The sequence below is a fragment of the Oryctolagus cuniculus genome, chromosome 1 (genome assembly GCF_051225735.1).
Source record: "Oryctolagus cuniculus isolate XC-2025 breed Fujian yellow rabbit chromosome 1, ASM5122573v1, whole genome shotgun sequence".
Classification (NCBI taxonomy): domain Eukaryota; kingdom Metazoa; phylum Chordata; class Mammalia; order Lagomorpha; family Leporidae; genus Oryctolagus; species Oryctolagus cuniculus.
Genome location: NC_142867.1, coordinates 21,430,943 through 21,457,500, shown reverse-complemented (window position 1 = coordinate 21,457,500; position 26,558 = coordinate 21,430,943). Strand labels below are relative to the sequence as shown.

The following is a 26,558-nucleotide window of genomic DNA, read 5'->3' as shown; positions in this document are numbered from 1 at the left end:
GGTCTCCCTGTAGCTTTGGAAGTGCTCTCTGCTTTTGCTGTCCAGTCAGTATAAAGCGAGTGGCACTGGGGCTGACTTCTCCCTTGTAACGGTGTGGCAGCCTCTGCCGGATCCGGTGACTAGGTGACTAGAGCAGAAGCCTTGTCAGTAGCAGGGGGAGGCTAACTGTCACGGCTGAGATCTCTGGTATCCGGTCGGCTACGTAAGATGTGCTTCGGGCCGCATGCCCTGCCGCTGCCACTGCGTCAGCCTCCCCTTACCCTCTGGGACAGAGAGCGAGCTTGGGGCTGCAGGGGTGAAAGGGCAGAGTCTGCTGGCCTTAGGGACACTCGTGTCCTTTCTTTCCACACAGGGACATCCCCTCGTCTGGGACTATGGGTGCAACAGCCTAATCACCCACGGCTCTGGCTTATCTGGTCTGCCTGGTGCCTGTCTCTTGGCTCCATTTTTGTTTCTCCCCACATGGACCATGAGGCCCAAACCGGGTCTGCTTGCCATCATGATCGTGGAGCCCGCCCAAGTTCAGGGCTGCACGCTAATCAGGAGAAACCAGAGCGTCTGTTGGTACTGAGGATCACTGTTACATTTTACAGAGCAGCCTGGCAGCTGGAGAGCTTTCAGCCGGCACATTACCTCACCCACCAGTTCCTGGTTTCATAAAGCTTAAACAAACAGAGTAGGATTTCCAGGGATGGTTTGGAAATCTTTGAACTTAAACTGGTCATGTTAGAAGGGAACGCACATTGTCACCAGGGCAAGGAGGGGATTGGTAGTGATCAGTATTACAAAAAATATGATTTCTTAGTTCTGACATCTTGGCTCAGACTGTGCAGTGCGTGCAGCTGGCAGGACTCTACTCCACAAAGCGATTTCCACGGGTCTGGGCCCCAGGGCCAGAATCACATTAAGCCGGTGAGGTACACACCTGCTCAGATTCTCCGGTGCAGCGTCAGCACACGGCTTGCCGGGTCCGCTTAGACAGAGTGCTCCCTGCTTTCTGATTAGGGAGGACCCAAGCTGGTGCAAGCGGACCGCCCAGTGTGTCCTGTGGGATGTGGTCCCTCCTGGCCGCCTGTCACCTGAGGGGCCAGGCAGTAGGTGGGAAATGACCACCCTGGCCAGTCTTCCAGGCCAGCCTGTGATTACCCCTGTTAGGATAAATGGGCTCAGGATAAAGTATGGCTTTGGGGCGAGGTGAAGGTGAGTAGCATCTGGAGGAGGCTGCAGAGGGGCCTTGGGCCGGGATGTGTTGTACACAGTGGAAAGCAAGGCCCCACTGTGCAGGCCTGCGGTTCCCAGACAGAAAGCCCCTGACCGGTGGGGGAGGGGAGTGTGCCACTCAGTGGAGATGGGCACTTCAGATCGGCACTTCCTGTCTTTTTCTGGAGCGCTCCTCAGAGCGAAGACCCTTCTTGGCTGTTGTTTGAAGCAGTCCTTTGCTTTCAGGGCTCTGCTGGCCGGTGGCGGCTTTTCCACGTGGACCTACCGGCAGGGCTACGACGTCAGCATCCCCGTCTACAGTCCGCTGTCGGCTGAGGTGGATCTTCCCGAGAAGGGACCGGGGTAAGTGTGCCGGGTGCGGCCTTACTGAATCCGCGCACTGCCGAGGAGGTTTGTGTGGTGGCTGTCACAGCAGGGAGCGTCAGTGGCAGAGCAGGGTGCTCGAGTCTGCCATCCAGGCCCCCGTGCCTGGTATTTTTTTTTTTTCTTAAAGATTTATTTATTTATTTGAAAGACAGAGTTACAGAGAGGCAGGTAGGGAGAGGTCTTCCATCTGTTGGTTTACTCCCCAGATGGCCACAGTGGCTGGAGCTGTGTCAATCTGAAGCCAGGAGCCAGGAGCTTCTTCTAGGTCTCCCACATGGGTGTAGGGGCCCAAGGACTTGGGCCATCTTCTACTGCTTTCCAGGCCATAGCAGAGAACTGGATCAGAAGTGGAGCAGCCGGGACTTGAACCGGGTCCCCTATGGGATGCTGGCATGGCAGGCGGCAGCTTTACCTGCTGTGCCACAGCACCGGCGCCCCCATGCCCAGTCTTGCTTATCCTACAGTTTTCTCTGTCCCAGGACATTCATTCATGGTGCTGTCTACCAAGTTTTCCAAACCAGAAATCTGTGTGGCATCCCATAACTCCTACTTCTCCTTCACTTCTTGCTCCAAGATGATAAGGCTCGCTGGTTATGCATCCAGAACATTCCCTAGGTCTGTCTGCTTCCTGTCTCTGCTGCCTCCTCAGACCAGGTTGCTGTCGTCTCCTTTGGATCCCTGAGAGGGCTCCCAGTTTGCCTCCCCTGCCTCTAGTGTGATCCTTGGCTTGACACTGCCCTTAGGATAAAGCCCAGTCTCTCCCAGCGCCTCTCAAGGCTCTGGCATCTGACCACTGTCTCCAGCTTTGTCGTTTGAGAACTTCCCTTTTCTCCTGGTTCTTGGACCAGCATTGACCTCTGGGCTTTTCTGGGCTGCAAACACACTTCTTCCCTGCCTGGAAATCTTCTCCCTCAGCTCTGTCAGTCCAACACCTGCACATCATTTGAGGTTTCACCTTGACACCGTGGATGGGGCAGTGGTGGGGGCGCTTGCCCTGCCCCGGAATGGCTCCTCTGCTTTGCTCCCCTGGCAGCCTGCATGGCTCCCGGCATCCCACTCCCCACTGGCATAATGCCTTGTCAGAGCCTGTCTGGTTTACATTTTGAAAGTGCAGGAGGTTGGGGCCAGACCTGTTGCAGCTGCCATCTCTCGAGCAGCACGTGGCTGGCTCGTGTTTAATAGGCAACCCAGTGGATGAAGAGGGCCGATGGCCAGAAGTGGAGGGCCTTTTTTTTTTTTTTTTGCAGGGTTGTATTTAACAATTAATGCTAAGCAGTGAGAATTTCAGTGACCTTTAAGCAAACAATAAATGCACCCATTACTGTGTGAGCAGTACGCAGATAAGAAGGTGAATGAAAGGAAAAGTGCGTGTGAGGCGAGATGGGAAAGCACCACACGTGGCATTTTTTCCCAGAAGTGGGTCTCTGGGAATGGTTTGCGTTGTTTTCTTGGTGGATGTTCGAACCATTCTCCGAGCGTCCCAGGTTTCCCCCGGAACCTCTCTGTAGCTTTGAGAAGAGAACTCTTCCCAGAAAAGATGTTGCTTTCCTACTTGTGTTTTCTGCCTCGTGGCCTGGAATCAAACCACGAAGCTTCTGTTAGCCGTTTCTTTTTTTTTTTTTTTTTTTTAAGATTTATTTATTTGTATTTGAAAGGCAGAGACACAGAAAGAGAAGGAGGAAAACAAGAGCGAGAGCGAGAGCGAGAGAGAGAGAATCTTCCATCCTATGATTCACTCTCAGATGGCCACAATGGCTGGGATGGGCCAGGGCGAAGCCAGGAGCTTCTTCCTGGTTTCCCATGTGGGTGCAGGGGCCGTCTTCTGCTGCTTTCCCAGGAGCATTAGCAAGGAGCTGGATCAGAAGTGGAGCAGCCAGGACTTGAACCAGCGTCTGTATGGAATGCCGGCACTACAGGTGGAAGCTTAACTTTCTATGCCACAGCGCTGGCCACGCTTCTGTTAGCCATTTGTTTGCAAATTGTGTAAGTTAGATCCTGTGTAAAGCCCAGAGAAATTTTTCTCCTCCACCCTTTAACAAGTTGCAAACAAAGGGTGAATAGTATGTGAGCCTGTTGCTCCACTCATCTTCCTGGGGTTTTCTCTCTCAGCAGACTCCTTAAGGTGACTCCATTTATTTTATTATTTACTTTATTGATATTAATTAATATACCACAGAATCCACTCTTTTAAAGTGTACATTCAGGGGCCGGTGCCATGGTGCAGTAGGTTAATCCTCTACCTGCGGTGCTAGCATCCCATATGGATGCCAGTTCAAGTCCCAGTTGCTCCACTTCTGATACAGCTCTCTGCTATGGCCTGGGAAAGCAGTAGAAGATGGCCCAAGTCCTTGGGCCCCTGCACCCACGTGGGAGACCTGGAAGAAGCTCCTGACTCCTGGCTTTGGATCAGCCCAGCTCTGGCCATGGTGGCCATTTGGGGAGTGAACCAACAGAAGGAAGACCTCTCTCTCTGTCTCTCCCTCTCACTGTCTGTAACTCTACCTCAAATAAATAAATAAAATCTTAAAAAAAAAAAAAAGTATACATTCAGTGGTTTTTAGCATATTTACAAAGTTGTTCATTTATCATTAATACTACGAATTCTTGAACATTTTCATCAGTCCAAAATAAATCCAGTACCCCTCACTCATTAGTTAGTTCTTATACTCTCTGCCCTCAGCAACAATTATTAATCTGCTTTTCTGCCTGTGGGAGACCAGGAGGAAGCTCCTGGCTCCTCCTGGCTTTGGATTGGCTCAGCTCCGGCCAGTGCGGCCATCTAAGGAGTGAACCAGCGGAAGGAAGACCTTTCTCTCTGTCTCTCCCTTTTACTCTCTGTAACTCTACCTCTCAGATAAATAAATAAAAAATGTTAAAAAAATTTTAATATGTGACATTTTCAAAGTTTATCCATGTTTTAGCACCTAATACAGTTTCATCACATGGAGGTACTTCATTTTGCTCACCCATTTATCAATTGATGAAAATTTCATTATTTCCACTTTTTAGCCATTATGAAAAATGCTGTTATGAGATTCATATACACGTTTTTGTGTAAACCTTTGTGGCTGATAATCTTGGGTATCCCCCTAGGAGTGGAGTTGTGGGGTCATATGGTAACTTCCTGTCTAACTTTTGAGGATCTGCCGCACTGTTTTCCCAAGTGGCTGCAGTATCTTAGGTTCTGTCAGTATTGTATGAGGGTTCCCGTACCTGTCAGCACTTTTGCTGTCTGTTTTTAATTCTAGCCATCCTGGTGGATGTAGAGCAGTATCTCATGACAGTTTTGGCTTGTCTTTTTCTAATGACTAATAATAATGAGTACTTTTTGACATGCATATTAGCCACTTACGTAATTTCTTTGTAAGAAATGTTTATTTGATTTGTCCATTTTTAAATTAAGTTGTATTTTTGTAGTAGAGCTGTAAGAATTCTTTTTTTTTTTTAAGATTTTATTTATTTATTTGAAAGGCAGAGTTAAAAACAGATAAGGAGAGACAGAGAGAAAGGTCTTCATCTACTGGTTCACTCTCCAAATGGCTGCAACCACCAGAGCTGGATCGATCCAGAGCCAGGAGCTTTGTCCAGGTCTCCCATGTGGGTGCAGGGACCCAAGAACTTGAACCATCTTCCACTGCTTTCCCAGGCCATAAACAGAGAGCAGGATTGGAAGAGGAGCAGCCGGGATATGATCCAATGCCCATATGGGATTCCGGCACTGCAGGCAGAGGGTTAGCCCACTGTGCCACAGCATCGGCTCTTAATTATCTTTTAAATAATGTAGCTTGAGTTAAACAAATGAAAAAACGGTCTAGACTCCTTAGGTTTGTACATCTATGAAACCAAAACCAGTTTACAAATTAAATACAAAGAAACACATCTGTAAAACTCAGAACATTTCAGATTGACATAGTTGAATGTGATAGCTGTTTCTTTGAAATGGAATTGCGTTTTTTAAGGTGAAATTGAAGTTAATTGTAGGCACCTTGGGTTTGGCCTGTACCGTGGCATACTGAGGCTGGTGTACTCTTCCCTTCCACATTGTCTGTTTAAACCCTTAGGAAGCTCCCGTTTGTCTAGCATATTGTGACATTATCTTCATCTGATACAGGTGCACTTTTTCCCTAGCATTTTATTGTGAGAATTTCCAATCAGCAAATTTTGAAAAATTTTATGGTGAACATAATATGTACTGCTTTCAAGATTTTACTGTCTGCATTTTACTCTGCTTGCTTTCTATGTATTAAATTTTAAGTCTTCCTCTCATTAGCCCACTCAGCACAAACTTGGGCATTGTATTAGTCTGGTTTTTTTTGTTTGTTTGTTTGTTTGTTTTTTTGAAAGTCAGAGTTACAGAGAGAGAGAAGAGAGGTCTTCCATCCGCTGGTTCACTCTCCAGTTGGCCACAATGGCCAGAGCTGTGCCAATCCGAAGCCAGGAGCTTCTTCTAGATCTCCCATGTGGGTGCAGGGGCCCAAGGAATTGGGCCATCCTCCACTGCTTTCCCAGGCCATAACAGAGAGCTGGATTGGAAGTGGAGCAGCTGGGACTTGGACTGGCACCCATATGGGATGCTGGCACTGCAGGCAGCAGCTTTACCTGCTACGCCAAAGCTTCCACTGCTTTCCCGGCCCCACTGTTTTCTGTTACTGTAACTGTATATCACAGACAGAGTGATTCATAAAGAACCATGGTCATTCAGCTCATGGTGCCGAAGGCTGAGAAGTTCAAGGTTGGGCAGCCGTGTCTGGTGAGGTAGACTCCTTTAGTCTGAAGAGGTTGAATTAGTTAAATGCCATGTTTTTTAAAAAATTTTTTAAGATTTATTTATTTATTTGAAAGGCAGAGTTATACAGAGACAGAGGCAGAGAGAGGGAGAGAGGTCTTCCATCCACTGGCTTACTCCCCAAATGGCTGCAATGGCTGGAGCTGTGCTGATCTGAAGCCAGGAGCCAGGAGTTTCCTCCCGGTCTCCCACGCAGGTGTAGAGGCCCAAGGACTTGAGCCATCTTCTGCTGCTTTTCCAGGCCATAGCAGAGAGCTGGATCAGAAGTGGAACAGCCAGGACTCGAACTGGTACCCTTACGGGATACCGGCACTGCAGGCGGTGGCTTTATCTGCTACGTCACAGCGCTGGCCCCGTCCCTCTAATTTTCACAGAGCTTTCATCCTTTCAGCTGGTGTCCCTGCTTGGTCTATTTCCGTAAGTTGAGGAAGGGTGAAATGTGTAAGCCCGGCTGGTACTTTTTGGGGCAGTACAAATGTTTGTCCTGTGGCTAGGATTTTTTATTTGTCAGTATTATATATAGCATAAGATGTAAACAGCTGGAATAAGTAGAGAAAGGAGTTTACTCCTTTGCTTGCTTCTTCTGTGAGCATTTACTAAAATCTAAATCAGTGTGTGTGTTAACACATTTTTAAATCACTTCTCATTTTTTCTCTGGAGTTCTGGAAATTTTTAATTCCTTTTGGATCAGTTTGTTTCAGCACAAGTTGACCCTTTATTGACAGCCTGTTTGGACCAAGACTTGGGCTAGGCTGGTGGTTCTCAAAGGGTGAAGGGGAGCAATTTTGTCTCTAAGAGACATTGGCACTGTCCTTATTTTAAAAGATTAATTATTCTATATTCATTTTATTTATTTGAGAGAGTGAGAGAGCTACCATCCTCTGGTCCACTCCCTAAATGCCCTCCATGGGTGGAGCTGGGCCAGGACAAAGCCAGGAACTTGGGCCAGGTCTTCCGCAGGAGTGGCAGGGATCCAACCACTTGGGCCATCACCTGCTGCCTCCAAGGGTCTGCATTAGCAGGATGCTGGGATCGTGTGTGGAGCTGGGCCTTGAACCCAGGCACTCGGCTTTGGGATGGGGGCATCCCGAGTGGCACCTTAACTGCTAGGCCAGACGCCCACCATAGACATTTTTGATTGTGAGGACTGGAGGCCCGCTGGACTCTGGGCCCCCACCCCAGCACGGGTATCTCCTCATGCTTCTGGAGTTCCAACCTTGTCATTGTCCTCCCCTCAACTTGTGTGTCAGGGAATCCCCAAGTCCAGTTCTAGTCTTTATGCCTCGCCAGGAGGACTCGCGGGACTCAGCGTATGATTTGCTCAGAGCTGTGATTTATTACAGCAAGAGCGTGTGAAACACAGGCAGGAAAGGGAAAAGACGTGTGGGGTGAAATCCTGGGAAACCAGGTGCAAGTGTGCAGGTGTCCTCTTCCTGTGGAGTCACACAGGGCCTGCCTCATTTCCTCAGCAACAAGTTGGGACAAGTGCGAAATGTTGTCCTCCAGGGCGTCAGAGCTTCGGTGCCCAGGGTCGTTGCTGGGAGCTGACTGCATTGTCTGCGACTGCCTGGCACACACTCTAGCAAAACTCCAGACTCCCAGAAGGAAAGCACACGGTCAGCACAAACTGCGTTGTTTGTACAAACAGTTCGGGCCCCGTGAGCCACTCTTGGCCATTCTGGGATGGTAGGGACCACCCCCTTCTCCCTCCCACCCCCAAATTCAAGTTCCCAGAGGCCAGCCGGGGGCTACCTTCATCAGCAAGGCTTCTAAAGGATGCAGTCAAGCCTGCTCTGTTAACTCACTTCCAGGAGGGTAGCCCCCACAACGAAGAATTTGAGATCCAAATATCAGCGGTGGTGTGGTTGAGAAACCCTGGACAAGGTAGAGAGTGGCAGTGAGCGTGGGCCTGTCAGCCCTCTCGGCTGCCTGTGGACCACTCGCTGTCTGTCTGCAGGGACTGGAGACAGCCTGAACTCAGCTGTGCTCTCCAACCTCTGCTCCAAGCCAGCCCTCTCATGTTGTTTAGGGCTCTCAGTTCCCTTCAGATTTAGCCCAAGGAAGAAAACTCTGGAAAGATCTAGTGAAAACAAAGCCAAAGAGAACAAACCATCGGGAACAGAGATTTAAACTGGTTGGCGCACTTTGCTCCTAGTTTAATCTCTAGATTTGATGCACGGCGGAACAAAGGGAAGATCCTTAGCACCATCACTTAAGGTTTCCCTTAGTCTCTAAGGTCGTGTGGTCCAGTAAGCAGGTAAGAGCATCCAGCCTTCAGGTAGGCGCGAGCAAAGGGAAGTGTGCATGGGCACAGGCCTCCCTCTGCTGGCGAGTGGTGCATGGCCACTCCTTTTCCCAGCCAGCTTCAGCTGGGCCGTGCATTGTTGGGCTTTTATAAGACCACTCACTCCCTGAAACCTCCCCATCCCTAAACCTCTCCCAACCAATGCCCCAAATAGGAAAAGACCAGCTTTGAACCCTATCCCTTCCAGGCACTCAGGAGAAAGCCTGGAGGGCCGCCTCACGGCAGCGTTTTAGGCTTGCTTCTCTTGGTGAGTGTTGCCTTTTAAGGGAGTTCCCACATCTCTTGAGGGCTACCCAGAGTAGCGAGAGCCTTGTTTTGATTTTGATTTGAAATCTCCCTCAGCGCTTTTTCAACGGGAAGCTGAGGATTGTGGCTATTGATAGCTGCTTCTCACAGCTGTGCTGGCCTCAGCTGGAATTCCTGTCATTTTCCTTCTAAAGGAGCTAAACTGGGAGTTTACAACCATTCTGTAGAGGGAGACGGGGTTCTCAGCGTGATTTTACTTAGAGATATCAGCGCTGCTGGGAGGAGGCATGGAAGTCAGAGCTGGGAATTTTTAGTGTGTAAAAGAACAAATCCACCATACAACAGTTTTGTTTGCTTAAAATGAAACGGGCGTACTCCCTTAGCCATCTGTGGGGCCAGGGGGAGCCAGCCCGCGGGTAGGGGAGCCCTCCAGACTCTTGTATGCCTCTGCACGTTGGTGTAGGAGATGGAAACCCAGCTCTATCCTGGTAACTGAGTGTCTGAGACCGAACTTTGATTCTTAACAGTGAAATCTAACCCAGGGCCTTTCTTTATGCAAGAGTTTCTTTGCCATTTCTTTGACCACACATTAAGGTCTGTATTTATTTCTGTGTCTGCATAGATAGACATCTCCCTGTGTCTATGCATGTTGAAAACCATGCGTTCATATCGATTTCTCCAGTACCATCCATCCACCCCTGCAGGGGCATTCTGGGTTTTTCTCTTTCCATATTTGTAGCTCCCTTCTCTGACCGGGAGACATCTGGCTCCTGTCATTCTCAGTATCTTTATGTGGTTGGTCAGCCCTCTTGAATATAATTGAACTCCTATTGCCGCCACTGCTCCTGCCCTGCTCCGTGCCCTCCTCATGCCCGCTGGACTCTGGGCCCCCACCCCAGCACGGGTATCTTCTCATGCTTCTGGAGTTCCAACCCTGGGGTGATGCTGCCATTGTCATCGTCCTCCCCTCAACATGGACAGCCTTCTCAGCCTGCCCAGGCTCTCATACTGGGTTCTGGGTTGCCTCGATCTTCCCCTAGCTTCACTGGCCTCCAGCGTCCCATGCTGGGGGGCTGAGAGGCCCTGCACCCCTGCTCCAGCACAGGAGCCTTCTAGGGCTTTGAGACCCTGGCCAGGCCACCTCCCTGCTCCTGCCACAAGCAGAAGGTCTCTCTGCACTGGCATTTCGGTAGTTCTTGTGTGCCGTCCCTCCTCCCACCCCCAGCACGCTGAATTGCCCTCTTCCCTCCGGACCGCACCACTGTCCACCCTTCTGAGTGGCCACTCTCTCTGACCTTCTTGGATGCCCACATGTCTACTCTTGTTCTGGACAGCATAGAGCACTCACTTGGTGCTTTCACCCTACTTACTTAGATAGAAATTTCTAGAAACATCCAGCAAGTACCAGTGCTCCATTACATCTGTCAGAAAACCAGGGTTTACAGATTGGAAGAACCTTTAGAGACCCCTGAGCTCAAACTTGATGCATGACTTTCCACTGTAACTTGTGAGTGAAAAGTTTTCTTTTTGTAGTGACAGACTCACTGAGTCCCTCTCATTTTTCTTTTTCTTCTTTTTTTTTTTTTTTAAGATTTATTTATTTATTTGAAAGTCAGAGTTACAGAGAGAGAGAAAGGTCTTCCATCCCCTGGTTCACTCCCCAATCATCCACAACGGCCAGAGCTTGTGCTGATCCAAAGCCAGGAGCCAGGAGCTTCCTCCGGGTCTCCCACAGGGGTGCAAGGGCCATGGGCCATCTTCTGCTTTCCCAGGCCACAACAGAGAGCTGGATCGGAAGAGGAGCAGCAGAGTCTCGAACCAATGTCCATATGGGATGCCGGCACTGCAGGTGGTGGCTTAACCCGCTATGCCACAGTGCTGGCCCGTCCCTCTCATTTTCACATAGCTTTCATCCTTTCAGCTGGTGTCCCTGCTTGTTGGTGGCTCAGACTCCAGATCTTTGTCCTGTTTGACAGACAAGTTCAAGTACAGAAATAATTCCCATGGAGATGGCACTTGCTTTGAGATTGCAACCTGGCCATGACGAAGGCATCCCTCTGCAAATGAATGCTTTTACAAAAGAGAGACTCCTGAGCCCCAGGGCGAGGTTAGGATCCCAGGTGGGTTTCAGAGTGTGGAAGGAATACTCTGGGCCCTAGCCATTTGACTCATTGCTCACCAGATTGTCATTTAGGAGGAAAGTGACTGGGAAAAAGGAACCCTCCATAGAGCTGATGGTCACCATTCCATGTCTTTCTGTCTCTACTTCCCCTCTGCCTTGGCCTCTGGGTCTCAACCTCCACCCAGGGCAGCAAGTAGACCCTTTCACGGTGAGGACACAGTCTAGAGATGCATAGTCGGGGAGCCACGAGCACGCGTGACTGCTGAGCCTGGATAGGGGGCCAGTGTGACTTTGTTGAAGTTCAGATGGGCTCCAATGGCCAATTGCTGTTGGACAGTGACTTTCCTGGAAATCTGCTCTGTTCTTTCTGACTTAACCGCAGTGTGGGAGATATCCCTTGACACTTAGTTCTGCTGGATAAAGACGTCACCCAAAGATGTGGTCCCGAGGCTTTCAAAGCAGCCTGGCTGTGCTGTGCACTGCTGTGTTCCCTGGAGTTTGTGGAGCCAATCTGCCCAGCGAGGTGGGAGTGCAGCCTCCACAGCCATTGCTTTCTGTGCCTTACATGCAAAGCACTGGGCTCAGGAGATGACCCGCACAGTTAGAGAATAGTTAGCCTGTGGCCACGGGGGTTTGGGTAAGGTACTCCCCAGCCAGAACTTTCCCTGAAGTCTAAGAAACGAAGTCACCACTGCCTTGCCTTTCTCCCCAGAGCAGAAGGAGGGAGGGAGAGAGGCTCACAGACCATAGCTTTTGGGCTCATTCGTATGTACAGCCTCAGAGCCTCACATAAGTACGCCTGTGGCCTTGCCTGTGAGATGCATGGCACTAGCATTTCCCTGGCCTGCAGCAGCCTGAGCTGGATGTAATTGAGTTCTGCGCCTTGGTCTGAGAGTCTGGTTTCTTCCAGGAACCTGCTTTGTACTGTTCTGTTCTTTGATGGTGATCCCTGGCCGCCTTCCCCTGCTGAGCCTTTGTGCTCCGCGCCCTCTCTCTCTGCTTTGCCTTCCAGGAGGGAGTTCCTTGCCATCTGGTCTCCCCAGGCTCCTTCAGGCTGGCTAGGCTCGTGTTCACATTTTTGTCTCTCGTGGATATCTGCATGGCACTTCGCCCCTCAACATCCTTTCTTCACCCCGTTTTCTTTAAGTATCCTTGCCATCCAGATGTTAAGGCTGGCTCCATGCCTTGGTAAAGATAGTGTTTTTTTTTTGTTTGTTTTTGTTTTTTTTCTGTTTCTTGTTTTCGACTCCCAGAAAGTCTTCCTCGCATGCACGGGGCGTGGATGATGGGGACGTGTTTCTGCAGCTTCTCCAGGGCTGTGGAGGTACCACTTCACCCCTTGCCTTTCAGGCTTCCTCATACCTTATGAAGAATGCAGCCCACTCTTCCTGCTCAGGTCGGGCTCTGATGTAACTGGAGGTAGCATTTTGGAGGCAGATATTTCATGATTAAGATGCCAGTTAGGATGTCCGCATTCCACATTGGAGTGCGGGATTCAGAATCTGACTGTGGCTCCTGACGATGCAGGCCTTGGGAGGCAGAGATGAGCGCTCCAGTCACTGGGTTCTTGCTACCCACATGGGAGACCTGGATTGCATTCCCAGCTCCTGGCTTCCACCACAGCCCAGCTCCCCAGCCTTTGTGGGCATTTGAGAGTAAGCCAGTGGATGGGATCCCTACCTGTCTCTCTCTCTCTGTCTGCCTCTCAAATAAATAAAATAATTAAAATAATATTTTTATGTTCCTTCCAAATATTCAGTCACTTTCTTTCTACACACACACACACACACACACATGTTCTTTCTAAACTTGGCATATTATAAATATTAATTATCACAACAGTAAACTTCCCAAATAAAATTTTTATGGTTGCACAGTATTTCAGCATGTAAATGAATTATACTTTACTCTTTTCTTTACAGCACACAATAAATATTCAGTAATGCTACACAGTCTAATCCCTCCCCCAGTCCCCAAAAAGTCAATGGTGTCCACTGGTGGGAAAGCGCTTATTACTGTAGGTCTAATATCAAAGTTTGTCTTCCTTTGACTCACACACAAACTGCGATTTTCCAGCTGCCTGTTTTCTCGTTTGTAGCCCGCGGCGGTACTTCCTCCTGTCGTCTCAGATGGCCGTGCACCCTGAGTTCAGAGAGGAGCTGGAGGCCCTGCAGGCCAAGCACGGGGAGTCAGTGTTGGTGCTGCACCAGTGCACCAACCTCTCGGAGGGCGCCCTCTCTGTCCGGAAGCGCTGCCACAAACACCAGGTGTTCCACTACCCCCAGGTGCTGCAGGTGAGGGTCGTTCCCGGCCTCTTTAAAGACGTGGTGGAGGCCACTTCCGTGCAGTGATTGACCCCAGCAAAGGGGAGTTATCTGGGCGGAAGAACAGGTAGCAGCTCTGTTTTCTTCTGGATGTGCAGACGGTCGGGTCCTTGGGTGTGGGGCCCGGTCTCTGAGGATCCGTACTCCTTTCAGTCATTGTGCTTCACACACTCAAGTCCAGTACATTTGCAACGAAGCCGTGTAGACAAAGCCGGCAAATGTGTTTTGCTTTTGTCCTTGAGTTCATCAGCCAGTCCAGAGAATTCTTCTTCTTTTTTTTTTTTTTTCTTTACAAATGTATTCCCCAATTCAATCTGGACTGCCACAAAGATAGACAGAAAGTGCAGGGATTTTTCTTTGGCATCCTAGTGCAAACCAAAAGAACAACAGCAGATTGTTCAAGGTCTATCAGTGGATGCAGAGAAATCTCCTTCTTCAAGGTGGTAACTGGCAGGCCCCACCTTGCCAGCCGCAAGGCCCCCGTCATGTTTCCCTAGGAGTGGAGGGGCCTTTGGGGCCAGTGCGTCGTGTGGTTTTTTGGTGTCAGTGCCACCCTCGGCACATCCTGCCAGGAGCAGGCCCTTTAGTCATGACCGTGGGCAAAGCAGCCCCGTGGGGTGTTTCATACATGGGACATTTGCTGTTCCAAGGTCAAGGGACCAGAAAAGAAGACCCTGAGCTTTGTTCCGAGTCATTGAAGCACAGGCAAATTTAAGGAAAAATACCAAGGAGCTGGAGCTGGTGTGGTTTTGTTTTTTTTTTTTTTTTTGGTCTCCAGAGAGCTGGCCCATACTCAGATCGTTAACATATTTTCTCTCAGTGCTGTATCTTCCTCTGGAATGTCTGACTGATAACAGTGGTGATGGGAGCAGCAGTATTTATAGTACCCTTTGTCTAGACAGGAAAAATGGTCATCCGCACACGTGCCCATGTGTGGCTGCCCCTCCCAGGGCAGGCCCAGTGCTGCACCTGCTCCTCCATTGCCACTGCTTCTCGCACGTGTACCCAGACAGGTTTGGGGTATTGAGCCCCTGGGTAGTGTTTCCTGAGCTTTCCTTTTCTCTGTCTAGAAATGAGGTTATGTGTGGTTTTTAAAAAAGTTTTTTTGCCCTCCTGCAGAGGCAATAAACAGAAATGGAGTGGTGTACAGTTAGGGTCTTTCCTCAGTTTGGTTTGCCTGTGACAAGTTTTTGTACTTGGATGCATCTCTCCTCTTCCTAGGTGGTCCCCATGGTGTGTTGGGGGTAGGGAGCGAGGGACAGTTGAAGAATGAATGATGAAGAAATTGTTCAAGGTGGTCTTTTCTTTAGCTTGATTCTTTCTGAGTAGGACATACCTGTCTTAATGTCTTTGCAAGGGCGTTACATTCATGAAATGAGTGTCTCCTGTATGCAGATCATATCACTAGATGCTATGGGGAATGGAAAGATGAAACAAAGCTTGGCACTCTCCCGTTACAGTAGGGGTGGGGAACAGTGGCCCAGGGCCCCCAGAAGGCCCTGTAAGACCCGCAGAATCACTGGGTCTGGGTCTGGCCTTGCCAAGGCAACCACAAACAGGACTCTAAATTCAGTAAATCTATTGCAGGCTAATTTTTAAGTTGATCATTTTGTACAGCCCACAAATGAGGTTGTAAATATCCAAATGGCCCTTAGCAGGAAGAATTTTCCCCTGACAAAATAGCTTCATTTCAACGGAGCAGAGGTATGTACTGCACTTGAGGCTCTCACATGCTGTGGTTGTAAACACAGTGCCTATGGCTAAGGGAGAACAGCTTGTGTGAGGGTTGTATTGTTGAATGTCCAGAGGAAGACTGGGCATTGGCTTTGAACTTTCTCACAATGCCAGTATGTGGTGTGGATATAACACTGAAAAGTGAAATGTGGAATGTTATTACCAGTGAACTATTTCAGGTTCTACATGTTTGAGCTGTTTTCTTTTGGCTTTTTTTTTTTTTTTTGAGAGGTAGAGAAAGATCCAATTTGCTAGTTCATTCTCTAAGTGCCTTCAGTAGCCACTGGGGCTGGAGCCAGATGCTGGGAACTCGGGCCAGGTCTTCCACATAGGTTGCAGGCACCCATCTACCTGAGCCATCACTGCTCCCTCCCGGGGTCTCATTCGCAGGAAGCTAGCTAGCATCAGGAGCTGTAGCTGTGAATCGAACTCAGGTGCTCCAGCATGGGATGCACGTGTCTCCAATGTGGTAGACAGATGTCTTAACTGCTAGGCCAAACATACACCCCTTTTTTGTCATTTTTGTGCTAAGATGTCTTACTATCACTTGGCTTCATCTCTGTGGTCTGTAGGGATCAAAATAAGTTGATCAACAAAGCTGGTGTGTGATCCCTCACCTCTCTTCATATTCCTTCAGGAAGCCACTTTCTGCGTGGTCCTTCGTGGGGCTCGGCTGGGCCAGGCAGCGCTGAGCGATGTGTTACAGGCTGGCTGTGTCCCAGTGGTCATCGCAGACTCCTACATCCTGCCTTTCTCTGAAGTTCTGGACTGGAAGAGGTGGGTGTTACCTTCTAGGAGACCTCAGTGGTTCTGCATGTCTTAGAAATAAAAAGTCCCTTAGGTAATTGCAGCCTAGACCTAGGGCTGAGAGCTACAATTTGTGCATTCCTGGTCTAAAAATGCAGCATCAGAAATGCTCCAAAGCCTGGAACTCTGAGCTCTGACCTGGCGCCACAAGTGGAAAATTTGACAGCTGACCTCATGTGAGGGGTCGCAGTCACAGTGCAGGTGCACTAAAAACACTGTGTAACCTTATCTTCAGGTAATTACATGTATAATATAAATGAGCTTTGTGTTTGGACTTGTGCCCCAGCTCCAAAATACCTCATTGTAAATGCAAATAATCCAAAATCTGGGGGAAAAAAAAAACCTGAAATTTGAAGTACTCGTGGTCCCAAGCATTTTGGTTAAGAGATCCTTTGCCTGTACTACTTTAGACTGGCTGTCTTTTCCTCCCAGGAGAGTTAGTTCACAAACTGAGACCTGGGGGCCAAATGTGCAGGCTAGCTATTTTGCAAATAAAGTTTTATTGAAACACAGCCACACTGCTTCATTTGTGCATTGTCTGGCTGTTATGCTGCATTGGCAGAGTTGGACAATGACAACAGAGACTCGACAGCCTATAAGACCTAAAACACTTACTGCCTGGCCCCTTGGAGAAGATGGGTACTAATCCCTGACCATTGTCTTGATGCTCAACTGCAATGGTTTCAACTGCGACCACAGAGGAGACTCGCCCGGAATGCTCTGGAAAAAGCCTGACCTTGTACTTGGGAATTTGGACTTGTGAGCTCCCGGGCCGCTGATTGTAGCCACCGTTGAGGTTGCTGTTCTGGAATGTTCTGGAGTCTCGGTCGGGTTTGCGTAATGTACCTGTGGGGAGTGGAGAGCGTCTGTCCAGGTGCATCGAAGCTTAGACACATTCCCAGCGTTCAGATGGGCAGTAGTAATTCTAATTCTGCCTGCTGATGGCTATTAATGCTGTGATAGACAGTGCATCCTTATGTACCTCCATTTCCCTGATACTTTTGGACATCGAGGATGACCAAAAATGAACTCCTCGGTTTTGTTCTTGACCCAGTACTTAATTGCTTTCCCACCCTCTCAAAATTTTTGATGTTTCTGTCCAAATCTGATCATTCCAGGTTTGTGAGCAATTTAAATAGCACAAATCCCTCATTCATTCACCTTGTATTTATTGGAAAGCCTCATCTCAGAGCCTGCTTCTGAGAGGCTAGAATCTGGTGGGGGAAGACAAACCAACCATAATGTTCTGTGGCAGACCCCATAGCAGGCATGTGCAGTGGGAACCATGGAAGCCAGGAGAGGTGAGAGAGCCTCACTCAGCTTGGAGGTGGAGGCCAGATGCAGTTTCTCTCTCTCTCTCTCAGAGCAGTCCTAAGCCACTGTGAGCATGTACCCACCGAGGAAGGCATTTGTTGAGCCCCTTGTGGTTTGCTAGGCATAGAGGTGCAGAGATGACCAAGATGGAGCTTCGTTCCAGGAGGCTCATGGCTTAGTGGTGAAGGTAGACAAGCAAACCAGCAATTGCCAGACACTGCGATGAGACGCAGCCCTGACCAGACAGGACGCTAGAAGAGTGAGCGGGAGCCACGTTGCACTGTTGGCAGTGGGGCTGGTGAGGGCTGCACAGAGACAGGGCCTCGAGCTGAGTGTGAAAGGCTATTTCTGAGAGAGTCTAGAGCGGCCTGCGTAGTTGCAATTATGGGTAAGTGATGGAAGGGCCCTGGGCTTGAGGTCAGAAGGCCTGTGTTCGGATAGGCACCCAGCTCTGCGATTATGTCAAATCATGGAACCTATTTTAGACCTCGTTTTCCCATGGGTGTAGCAGGACCCATTCACTCCTTTAGCAAATGTTTGCTAACCCTGATGCTCGGGATACGCTGGTGAGTGGAGCCAGGCACCGTTTCCATGCCGAGGGACCAGCCTAGTTGGCAGAAGTAAGGTTCAGATTTTAAGAAATGAACGTATACAAATAAGACTCTGCTGAATGTCACGATGAGAAGTCATTGTTGAGCCCTCTCCTGGTGTTGCCCCTGGATCTGATCTGAGAAATCCTGGGGGCAGTTCCCTCATCTCTCCCTTTAGTTCCTCCCTTGTCAGGGTCTCTCGCTGCTCTCTTCTCCCGCCTGGTTTTCCTGTTGGAACACAGTCAGATCTTGCCATGCCTTTGCCCAAAACCTTCTAGTGCTTTCCATTCCAGAGGAAAGCAGAAGACTTGCCATGGCCTCCACTGTCCTGTGCACTTTGCTGTGCCCTGCCCCATTTTTCCTTATCTCCTGTTATTTTCTCTCTTATTTACTCTGTCCTAGCCATGACAGCCTCTTTGCTCTTCCTGGAACATGCCTCACACGCCATTAGTCCCTCTGTCTGGAACACTCTTCCCAAGGCATTCTTGGCCTGCTTACCCCCTTACCTTCCTTTCTGATTTGTGTATGTGTAGCCCTGGCGTAGCACATAATAGGACCTCAGGAAATGAAAAGGGTTTGAGTGGATAGCTGGAGAAGAGAAGTTACTGACTTAGAGAGGGTCATGGACAATGTGTAGGTAGAATTTCACACGCCAAGGCCCTGTGGGAGGGTGGAGGCTCAGTCGTTCAGATGACTGATAACTCTCCTTGTGGAGCTGGGTCACGCCCGTGGCACAGAGGCAGAATGACAGCTAAGTGGCGGTGTGAAGGAGAGGAGAGAATGGAGCTGGTGAGACAGGGAGTGCCCCCGGGCTGCAGGGAGTGTGAGTGCCGTGTTTCTGCGTGGGAGGACGGCCCCGTGGAGGTGCCTCCTGCGCGGGCCTGGCTGTGTGTCACTAGCTTTGCCGTTGTCTCCAGAGCGTCTGTGGTTGTGCCAGAAGAAAAGATGGCCGACGTGTACAAGATTCTGCAGAGCATCCCCCAAAGACAAATCCAAGAAATGCAGCGACAGGTAAGAGGCTGTGGCTGAGCACCCGTGTGTGCAGGCGCACGTGTGTGTAAGTGACATGCTGGCGCTGGGACCCTCTGCACTGCTCTCTGCACTGCGGATACAGAGGTACGGCAGCCGGGCGCGTGAATGGCTTCATCTCTCCCACTGTATCAACAGGCCACACTTAAATGCTTAAACACAGTGAATTATGTAAAAAAATAAAATAAAATAAAATAAAGGAAATAAAAGGCTGTGGCTGAGAGTGGGGAGTGAGCTGGCTGGGGAAGGGGGCGGCACCTGAGGGTCAGTCCGCCCTCCCTTGAGCTCTGCCTTTGCCCCCACCTGGGCTTTTGCCATGGACTCAGGCTTTTCCCCGTGGATCCAGGACAGAGCTCGGGGGCCTGTGGCGTCAGCTCCCATTCCTCCGTCTGCTTTGCAGCGTACACACCATGTGGCTGCTGTCTCGCCTCCTGCACTCTTATCTTTCCCTTAATTCTTAACACCCCTCCGGTTATCATTGTAGGGTTGTAGGAGAGACTGCAAGTTAGTGGATCTGTTCAGTCCTTGCCCTGTATTGTTCGATACTGTGTTCCTTGTCACTCTGATTAAGCCTGTAGGTTCTTAGATGGTCAGGGTTCAACATCCCCTCTGCTGGTTCCAAACTCTGTGCCTTCTGGGCCACAGTGGACTCATCCGTGAAACATCGTGGCCCTCTGATTAAGTTTCTGGCCTTCCCCATTGTTACTTAACTGCTGAGCTTATCTGAATTTTAGTAAATCAAAAAAGTCAGCGCAGAGTTCTCTAGATTTTCATTCTAAACTATGGCTGTTAAAATTTGTGAGGAAGGGCCGGCGCCGCGGCTCACTTGGCTAATCCTCCACCTGCAGTGCCGGTACTCTGGGTTCTAGACCTGGTTGGGGCGCTGGTTCTGCCCCGGTTGCTCCTCTCCCAGTCCAGCTCTCTGCTGTGGCCTGGGAGGGCAGTGGAAGATGGCCCAAGTGCTTGGGCCCTGCACCCGCATGGGAGACCAGGAGGAAGCACCTGGCTCCTGACTCCAGATCAGTGCAGCGCGCCAGCTGTAGCGGCCATTTGCGGGGTGAACCAATGGAAGGAAGACCTTTCTCTCTGTCTCTCTCTCTCTCTCTCACTGTCCAACTCTGCCTGTCAAAAAAAAATTTTTTTTTGTGAGGAAGAACAGTGCTTTTTAGAGTCACAGTGTTGGTGTTTTCTCTGTAAGTTACGATATAATTACTTATTACTATGGCAAAAAAGACTCATGCTCAGATCAATACCATCTTTTTTTTTTTTTTTTAAGATTCTTTTATTTATTTTAAAGGCAGAGTTACAGAAATGGGGGGTGAGAGAGAGAGAGAGAGAGATGGCTCTCTCTCTGTTCACTCCCCAATGGCCAGAATGGCAGGAGCCAGGAGCTCCTAAGCCTAAGCCAGGAGCCAGGAGCTTCATCTGAGTCTCCCGTGTGGGTGCGGGGGCCCGAGTACTTAGGCCATCTTCCTCTGCTTTCCCAAGCACATTAGCAGAGAACCGGATTAGAAGTGGAGCAAGCAGGATTCAGACCAATGTCCATAGGGGTTGTTGGCATTGCAGACTGAGGCTTAACCTTCTGTGCCACAATGCTGGCCCTAGTAGATACCATCTTGCACTAGATTTTAGTTTAGAAAGGTTGAGAAAAACCTGGGGTGGGGCTGGCTTTCGAATCCCAGCTGCTTCCCTTCCAATCCAGCTCCCTGCTAGGGCCCCTGCACCCATGTGGCAGACCCAGAGAAACTCCTGGCTTCAGACCAGCCCAGCCCTGGCCATCGTACCCATTGCAGAGGGGAGTACCTGATCAGGAAAAGAAGGAAGATCTCCCTCTCTTTCTCTGTCTCTGACTCTGCCTCTCCCTCTTTCTCTCTTTAACTCCTGCCTTTCAAACAAATAAATAAATCTTTAAAAAAAAAAGGGGGGGGGTGAGAAGAGATGAACAAATTCCGTCCAGGTACTTCTCCCTCCTCCGCCCCCAAGCTGGGAGAGCGTTTCAGGGCAGAGAGCCTGCTGCATCTCAGGACCCTGTGGTTCTGCACCAGGCGGGCAGCAGCCTCAGGTCTGAGACAGGCATGGCTGGTCGCTTCCAGTGGTCGGCTCAGAAGCATAGAAGAGTTGAGATGGAATGAATGCAGGTCACTGAAAACAAGGTACTTGTAGGTTATGTGGGTTCCAGGAGATATACTTGGAGACCAAAGACTCATGTTTGAGCCCTGGCTCTGTTCCTATGACCTGCTTGGCCAAGATACATCACCAGTGCTGCCTCCACTTCTGTTTCCTCATTTATTAAATAAAAGATTGGCTCAATCTCTTGTGTTCTGCACAGCTGTTTAAAACCCTATTGATGCTCTCATCCCTAGCAAGAACGCCACTGTCCTTGGTAACACTGATAGTTCACAGTGGTCATTTCTTCTCCCCTTGAACGTCCCTGAGGAGGACAGTGCCCCGCCCTGGGGAGAGCACCCTACACTCCCTGGCGCTGGCACACAGAAGGAGCGGGGTCTTGCTCTCAGCCCTCTTTCCTTGTGCAGCTTGCTGGCTGCCTGGGGCTCTCCATGGCTGTGCCTGTCAGTCCTACTCCCCAGTCTCTGAGCCTTCTCTCTTCCCCAAACGGCCTCTTTTCTTCCAGTCCCACACTTCTGGACTGGACCGTTCTCAGCTGGATGGGAGGTGACCCCATTGAAGTAATTCCCAGGTAGGTATAAAGGGCAATGAGATTCAACCACTACTAGATGCCAGTAGCATGCCCTCCATGCTGGGACAGCTCTAGCTGCTGTCAGCAGCCCCCTTGGGGTAGGAGTCGGGGACAGAATTGCTTTGAGAACCTCTGTCAACAGTATATGTCTCATCTGTCTAGGATGGGAGATGGTTCATTTACCTTCTGTTGATGTAAGCTGACTTAAAGGCATTCACCTGATTCTGCAAAGCTCTTATGCTGTAGTGGATTCTCCGGGCAGTCAGGTTGGGATCTCCCTGGAAGCCAGGCTCGGGGGAGCCGCGGGTATCAGCAGTTGGTTGCCATAGTGCCCCAGGTGCTATCCACGGGATCAATGGGAAGCTGCCCTGGCTTACGGTGCTGCGTGGACAGCTGTAGCCAGCAGAGGTCTCCATTCACTTTTAAGTGGCTCATTTTCCTTCTGAGCCTTTCTGTCTTGTCCAGAAATGCTGGGTACTGGGAGTCACTCCGGCGCTTCCCCCAGACTTGGTCCTCGTAGCGCCTCTGTGGAGGCCAGTTCTCTGGGAGGAAGAAGAAATGGTGCTTAACGCAGGATTGACTCTCCCTAGATGGACTAGAGCTAGAACTTCTTGGGGCAGGATCTTGATGGACGGAAAACCGCAGTAGGCTGGATGTCTACACGAGTCGTGGTCCTTGCCGGGGACTCAGGGACGCGGGAGTTCCAATGCATCAAGGAAGGAAGACGTCCTGCCCGACCAGGAAAAGAAGTCACGTTCCCCTGTTGATGTGCTAGTGAAGCAGCCATAAAGTAAAATACCAGGTTAGAGCTTCAAGTCGGCGCTGTAATGAGGCCAGGGCTGGAGGGAAAGCGGGCATGTCTCTGGTCCCTGAGAGCAGAGCTGGCACACAGGGCAACAGACCAGCCCCTGGGGGCTGATGGGTTTTGTGGGAGGTAAATTGAAAACACTTCCTTAAATTAGTAGAGGATAGTTAACAGTGTAAAGCCAGCTTATCAGCTGGCCTTTTATTGGCCTTTGTGCTAATTAACTAGTTAATTAATTTATTGAAGCCCTAATTGTTTTTTTTTTTTTTTTTTTCAAGGAGAGATTAATGGATAATTCCACAGTCAGTGATCCTCACCCACAGAGAGCTAATAGTCCTCACGGGGGTGTGTGGGTAAAGGCAAAGCAAGTTGACGAGATGGTGTCAATTTTCCCAAGTGTTTCAGGAACCTGGAATGGAAGGGGGAAAGTTCTGGGCTGCGGTTGTCAGGGTGGATTTGTTAGGGAGGTAGCATTTGAAGTCGGCCTTAAAGACGAGGCATTCCATCAACCATCTTCCTTACACTGGAAGGTGAAGAGAAGTTTGCAACTAAATATTTTTCTGTAGTCACACGGAACTGTGTATCCCCAGCTCTTGCTTGCATCACAGGAAAAAGCACACATTCTAGGGTCCTGGAAGGCTGGGGAGGCGCTCGCTCCTTGCGTAGCTAGAGCTGTTTGTGTGGACAAGGAGGAAGGTGAAAATGGATCCCGAGTTTATCTCTTGAGTAGAGTTTCCAAACATTCTTTTATTGGTCAGTGGCTCCAGCAGCAGTGACCTCTGACCTCAGCCACACTAGGAGGTGGAAGTCAGGAGCCTGCGTCGCCTTTGAACTCCTCTTTGTGCTGCGTGGACTGGGAGCCTTTGAGGTGGCAGGAACGCTCAGCCTCTTCTTTTCTCTGTAGTCTTTAACACTCGGGCTGAGTTAAAGTTCCAGTTTCTTTTCAGGCCGTTACACCGATCCATCTCAGTGTTCCCGTCATATGTTCCTGTTAATCATACCAAGGGCTGGTATTGACATATAATGGGCTGATTCGGAAAAAGACAAAACCCTTCGATGTGCACAAGTCAGCCCTGGGCACGTGGTGCTTTCCCTGCTAGCTAGGCCTTGGGTTCAAGAAGAAAACAGAAAGGGCCACGGGACAGCCAGTGTATAAAGCGTCCACCAGGGGTCTTGTACTTTAGCCCCTACAAGAGGTTCTTATTTTATTTTACTTACACACTGAATTTCGGTGTTTGGTTTCTCTAGTTGAGCAGGTTAGAAGCCATGAGTTTGAAGGGGACAGAGTGTGACCAGCGGGGCCTCTGCGATGGGTCAGCTCCCGGCTGGCGTACAGGGAGAATATGGGGAGGCTGTTCTCAGAGAAGCACTCTCAGCATGCGGCGTGCGTGAGGACAGGCAGCCCTGTGGGCCCGCTGCATCCTGGGTGTGTCCCGGAGACGGCAGAGTTCCTCAGCTCCCTCAAGCCCACATTTGTTCCTCACTCACGGTGTGTGTTTCTCACTCCACCTGGGGCGCCCTGTGAGTGTGACCATTGAATGTGGGCTCTCTTTCCCACCCCCAAAGCTGGTAGGGGTGGGACATCTGTTTCATTTTTTAAAAACGTTTGCAATTTTGCCTGGAGATTGTGGAAGCCTCAGTCATGCTGACTGGTGCTGGGCCTGGCTGTCATGTCTGTGTCCCTCTCCCCTGTCATACCCAGTGTACGAAGCAGACGCACCGAGCCCTGGGGCGCAGTGGCGAATTGAAGAGTGAGCTGCATGCTCACTGTGAAGAACTGGAGAACTACGAACCGTAAAGCCGACCCCCCCGGGTGAGGCACGGCCAGGGTGTCCACGCCGAGTTCAGACCCCAGAGCCGCAGGGCCCGGCTCGAGGGTAAAACTCGGGACAAACTTCCCAGCAGTGCAGGCTGACCGGTTGTTGAAGAATCTTCTTCAAAGTAGCCTGAGCCCTTTAGTCCTGCACCCGCTCCTGGGAATCCAGCACCAGGAGTGTGGAAAAGGCTTCGCTTGTGATTTCCAGGGTCGGCACGGCAATAGCTGTCCTTCCTGTCCACCCCACTCCCCCACCGCAGGCGTGCTGAGAAATTGGGAATTTTTTAAATGCACGTAAAGTGGGCTCTCCAGGCTTTAAAAAGGCTGCCGAGTAGTCCCTGCTGCCCTCCCCGACTCTGCAGCCCGTGTGCTGCCCGAACACACCGACCTGACCCGGGAAGTTCTTCCTGTGAAGCCGACAGCCAGGATTTTGATACAAAGCAAAACTGTCTGGCCAGGGGGGAGGTGTGGCGTGATGGGTGTAATCGTTATCGCTGTGTGGGATCCGTAAAGTTCCTATCTTTTCAGTAGCTCTCTTTATTCTGTGTTTGGGGTTTTCCCATGTGTACACAGCCATTCTGCAAAGGGCACCAGTCAATGCGGGATAAAATAAGGGCCCATGAACTAGAACCCTTGAGGAAGAGCGTTTTCATGTGTTCCACTTTTTCTTGTTTTCAGCTTTGTTATTAAGAACCCCATTGGAAAGAGACTTTGACCAAGTATCTGATGGGAAGCCAAGAAAAGCATTTTAATAGGACCGTCTCAAATTTACAGCGCACCAGGGCCTGTAAATAAATTGTTCTGTCTTTCAGGTTTGGCCGGGTTTGCCGTTGTTTTGTATGGCTTCTGAGATTTAAGTCCTCGCAGTCCAGATGGAGAGAACAGAAGGTTACTTTCCCTGGCAGCCTTGCTGGGGCTTGGTCGGGGGCAGGAGTCCCTGGGTAGCGCACGGACCGCAGCCTGTACAGGGACACTTGGCTTGTTGTAAGATCAGTTCTGGCTTTTCTCCGAGCAGTCCCCCCAGGCATCGCAATCCGGGATTTCAGGCCGCAGACCAATCAGATCAGTCTGTAAGAAGCAGCTGTCTTGCTCCTGCTATTTAACCAGCATATCGAAGGGGGTTGAAAAATAGGAAAAGAGACACTGAGCCCATGTCCGAGAAAGCCCCTTGGGTTGCCGGGAAGAGTACTGTCAGTAAGCTGTCAAGTCCAAGGCCAGTGGTGCTCCGTGTTCCGTTGTGGTCAGGGTATCAGCAGGGCCTTAGAACGGATCAGGAAGCAAAAGGAGTCTCCCTGGCCTGGGAGTCTGGGATGGGTCGTGGGGGTCCCGACTTCCCCCTCGGGCATCTGTGGCTGTGATGGAGGTCAGCAAGGTGGAGCAGACCCAGGCTGGCAGGGGGGACGCAGTGCCAGCAGCAGAGAACTCTGGAGAATTGGGAAGGAGGGAGGGTAGATGGCAAGTGGAGAGCGACAACAAGGTGTGTGAGGAAGAGGGGAAGGCAGTGTAACAGGAGATCCAGACAGAAAGAAATCCAAGAGCTGGAAGGAGCCTTCGAAGTTGCTCAGCCCATTCCTCGTATTTCACAGTGACAGGTGAGCCTCGGCGTTCCAGTGATCTCGAGAAGGCATCGTTGGGGCGGGAGCTGAGCTGCAGGAGCTCAGGGCTGCTGACTCCCGGCTGGTGGTTTTTTGTTTGTTTGTTTCGTTTTTTTGTTTTTGCTAAATGGTGCACTGCAGTGTTTTCCGAACTGACAGTAACGATTCATTAGGAGATCATGAAGGCAGTTCAGGGTCACGGCTGGCATTTTATTTTATTAAAAAAAATGTAGTAGGAAGCTATCAGGGAGTGTCACACCTGATACGTTGTGTCAGCAGCGAGTTGTCATACGCAGTGTATTTACATGTTTCTTACTGTGGGTCCCAGGCCAGAGAACTTGAAAAGTTCGGGCAGTGGCAATCCCATGGACTTGAGGGTCGGAGAGACGTGAATGCAAATCCCAAACTCTGTGTCTTCAGCTTGGTGGCTAAGCGCAAGTGTGTAAGTTCCCAGGCTTTCGTTTTCCCCTCTCAAACCTGGGGCTGATAAGGCTTGACAGTGTCCCTGGCCGGGGTCTGTATGTGTGTCAGATGAGATCACTGGCTTGGAGCATTTGGGGTCTGTCCCCTGTGCCCGCCCTCCTGCGCGGGCAGCTCCGCCAGCTCTGAATTTGAATATTGCAAGGAGCCCCTGGGTGGGGCTGGATCTCCGAACCGCAGCAAGTTACCCACACGGATGTTTTATGCATTTGCTTCTGGGCTTGGAAACTTGAAGCAGAATTTATTCCTGTGGGTTTGGGTGTACTTTTTACATTTTGGCGTGGAAGGAGGGGTCACCTCTCTGTTTTGGCTTGTAGGGA

At 50.2% G+C, this 26,558-nt stretch overlaps 1 protein-coding gene and 1 non-coding gene across 9 annotated transcripts in view; one reads left to right on the top strand and one right to left on the bottom strand.

Annotated features, from left to right (window-relative positions):
• EXT2 (exostosin glycosyltransferase 2) overlaps positions 1-26,558 on the top strand; it is a 159,366-nt gene that overhangs the window by 19,525 nt on the left and 113,283 nt on the right. For all 8 annotated transcript variants that reach the window (XM_008270099.5, XM_070071335.1, XM_089309425.1 and 5 more), the window contains exons 4-7: positions 1,447-1,563; positions 13,145-13,340; positions 15,742-15,881; positions 18,733-18,826. In XM_008270099.5, the coding sequence (XP_008268321.1) occupies positions 1,447-1,563; positions 13,145-13,340; positions 15,742-15,881; positions 18,733-18,826 (547 nt within the window). The remainder of the gene's footprint in view (positions 1-1,446; positions 1,564-13,144; positions 13,341-15,741; positions 15,882-18,732; positions 18,827-26,558) is intronic.
• Positions 13,664-13,791, bottom strand: LOC127485174 (small nucleolar RNA SNORA31). Its single transcript, XR_007912341.1, has one exon. It is a non-coding gene; the product is annotated as a small nucleolar RNA SNORA31 (small nucleolar RNA).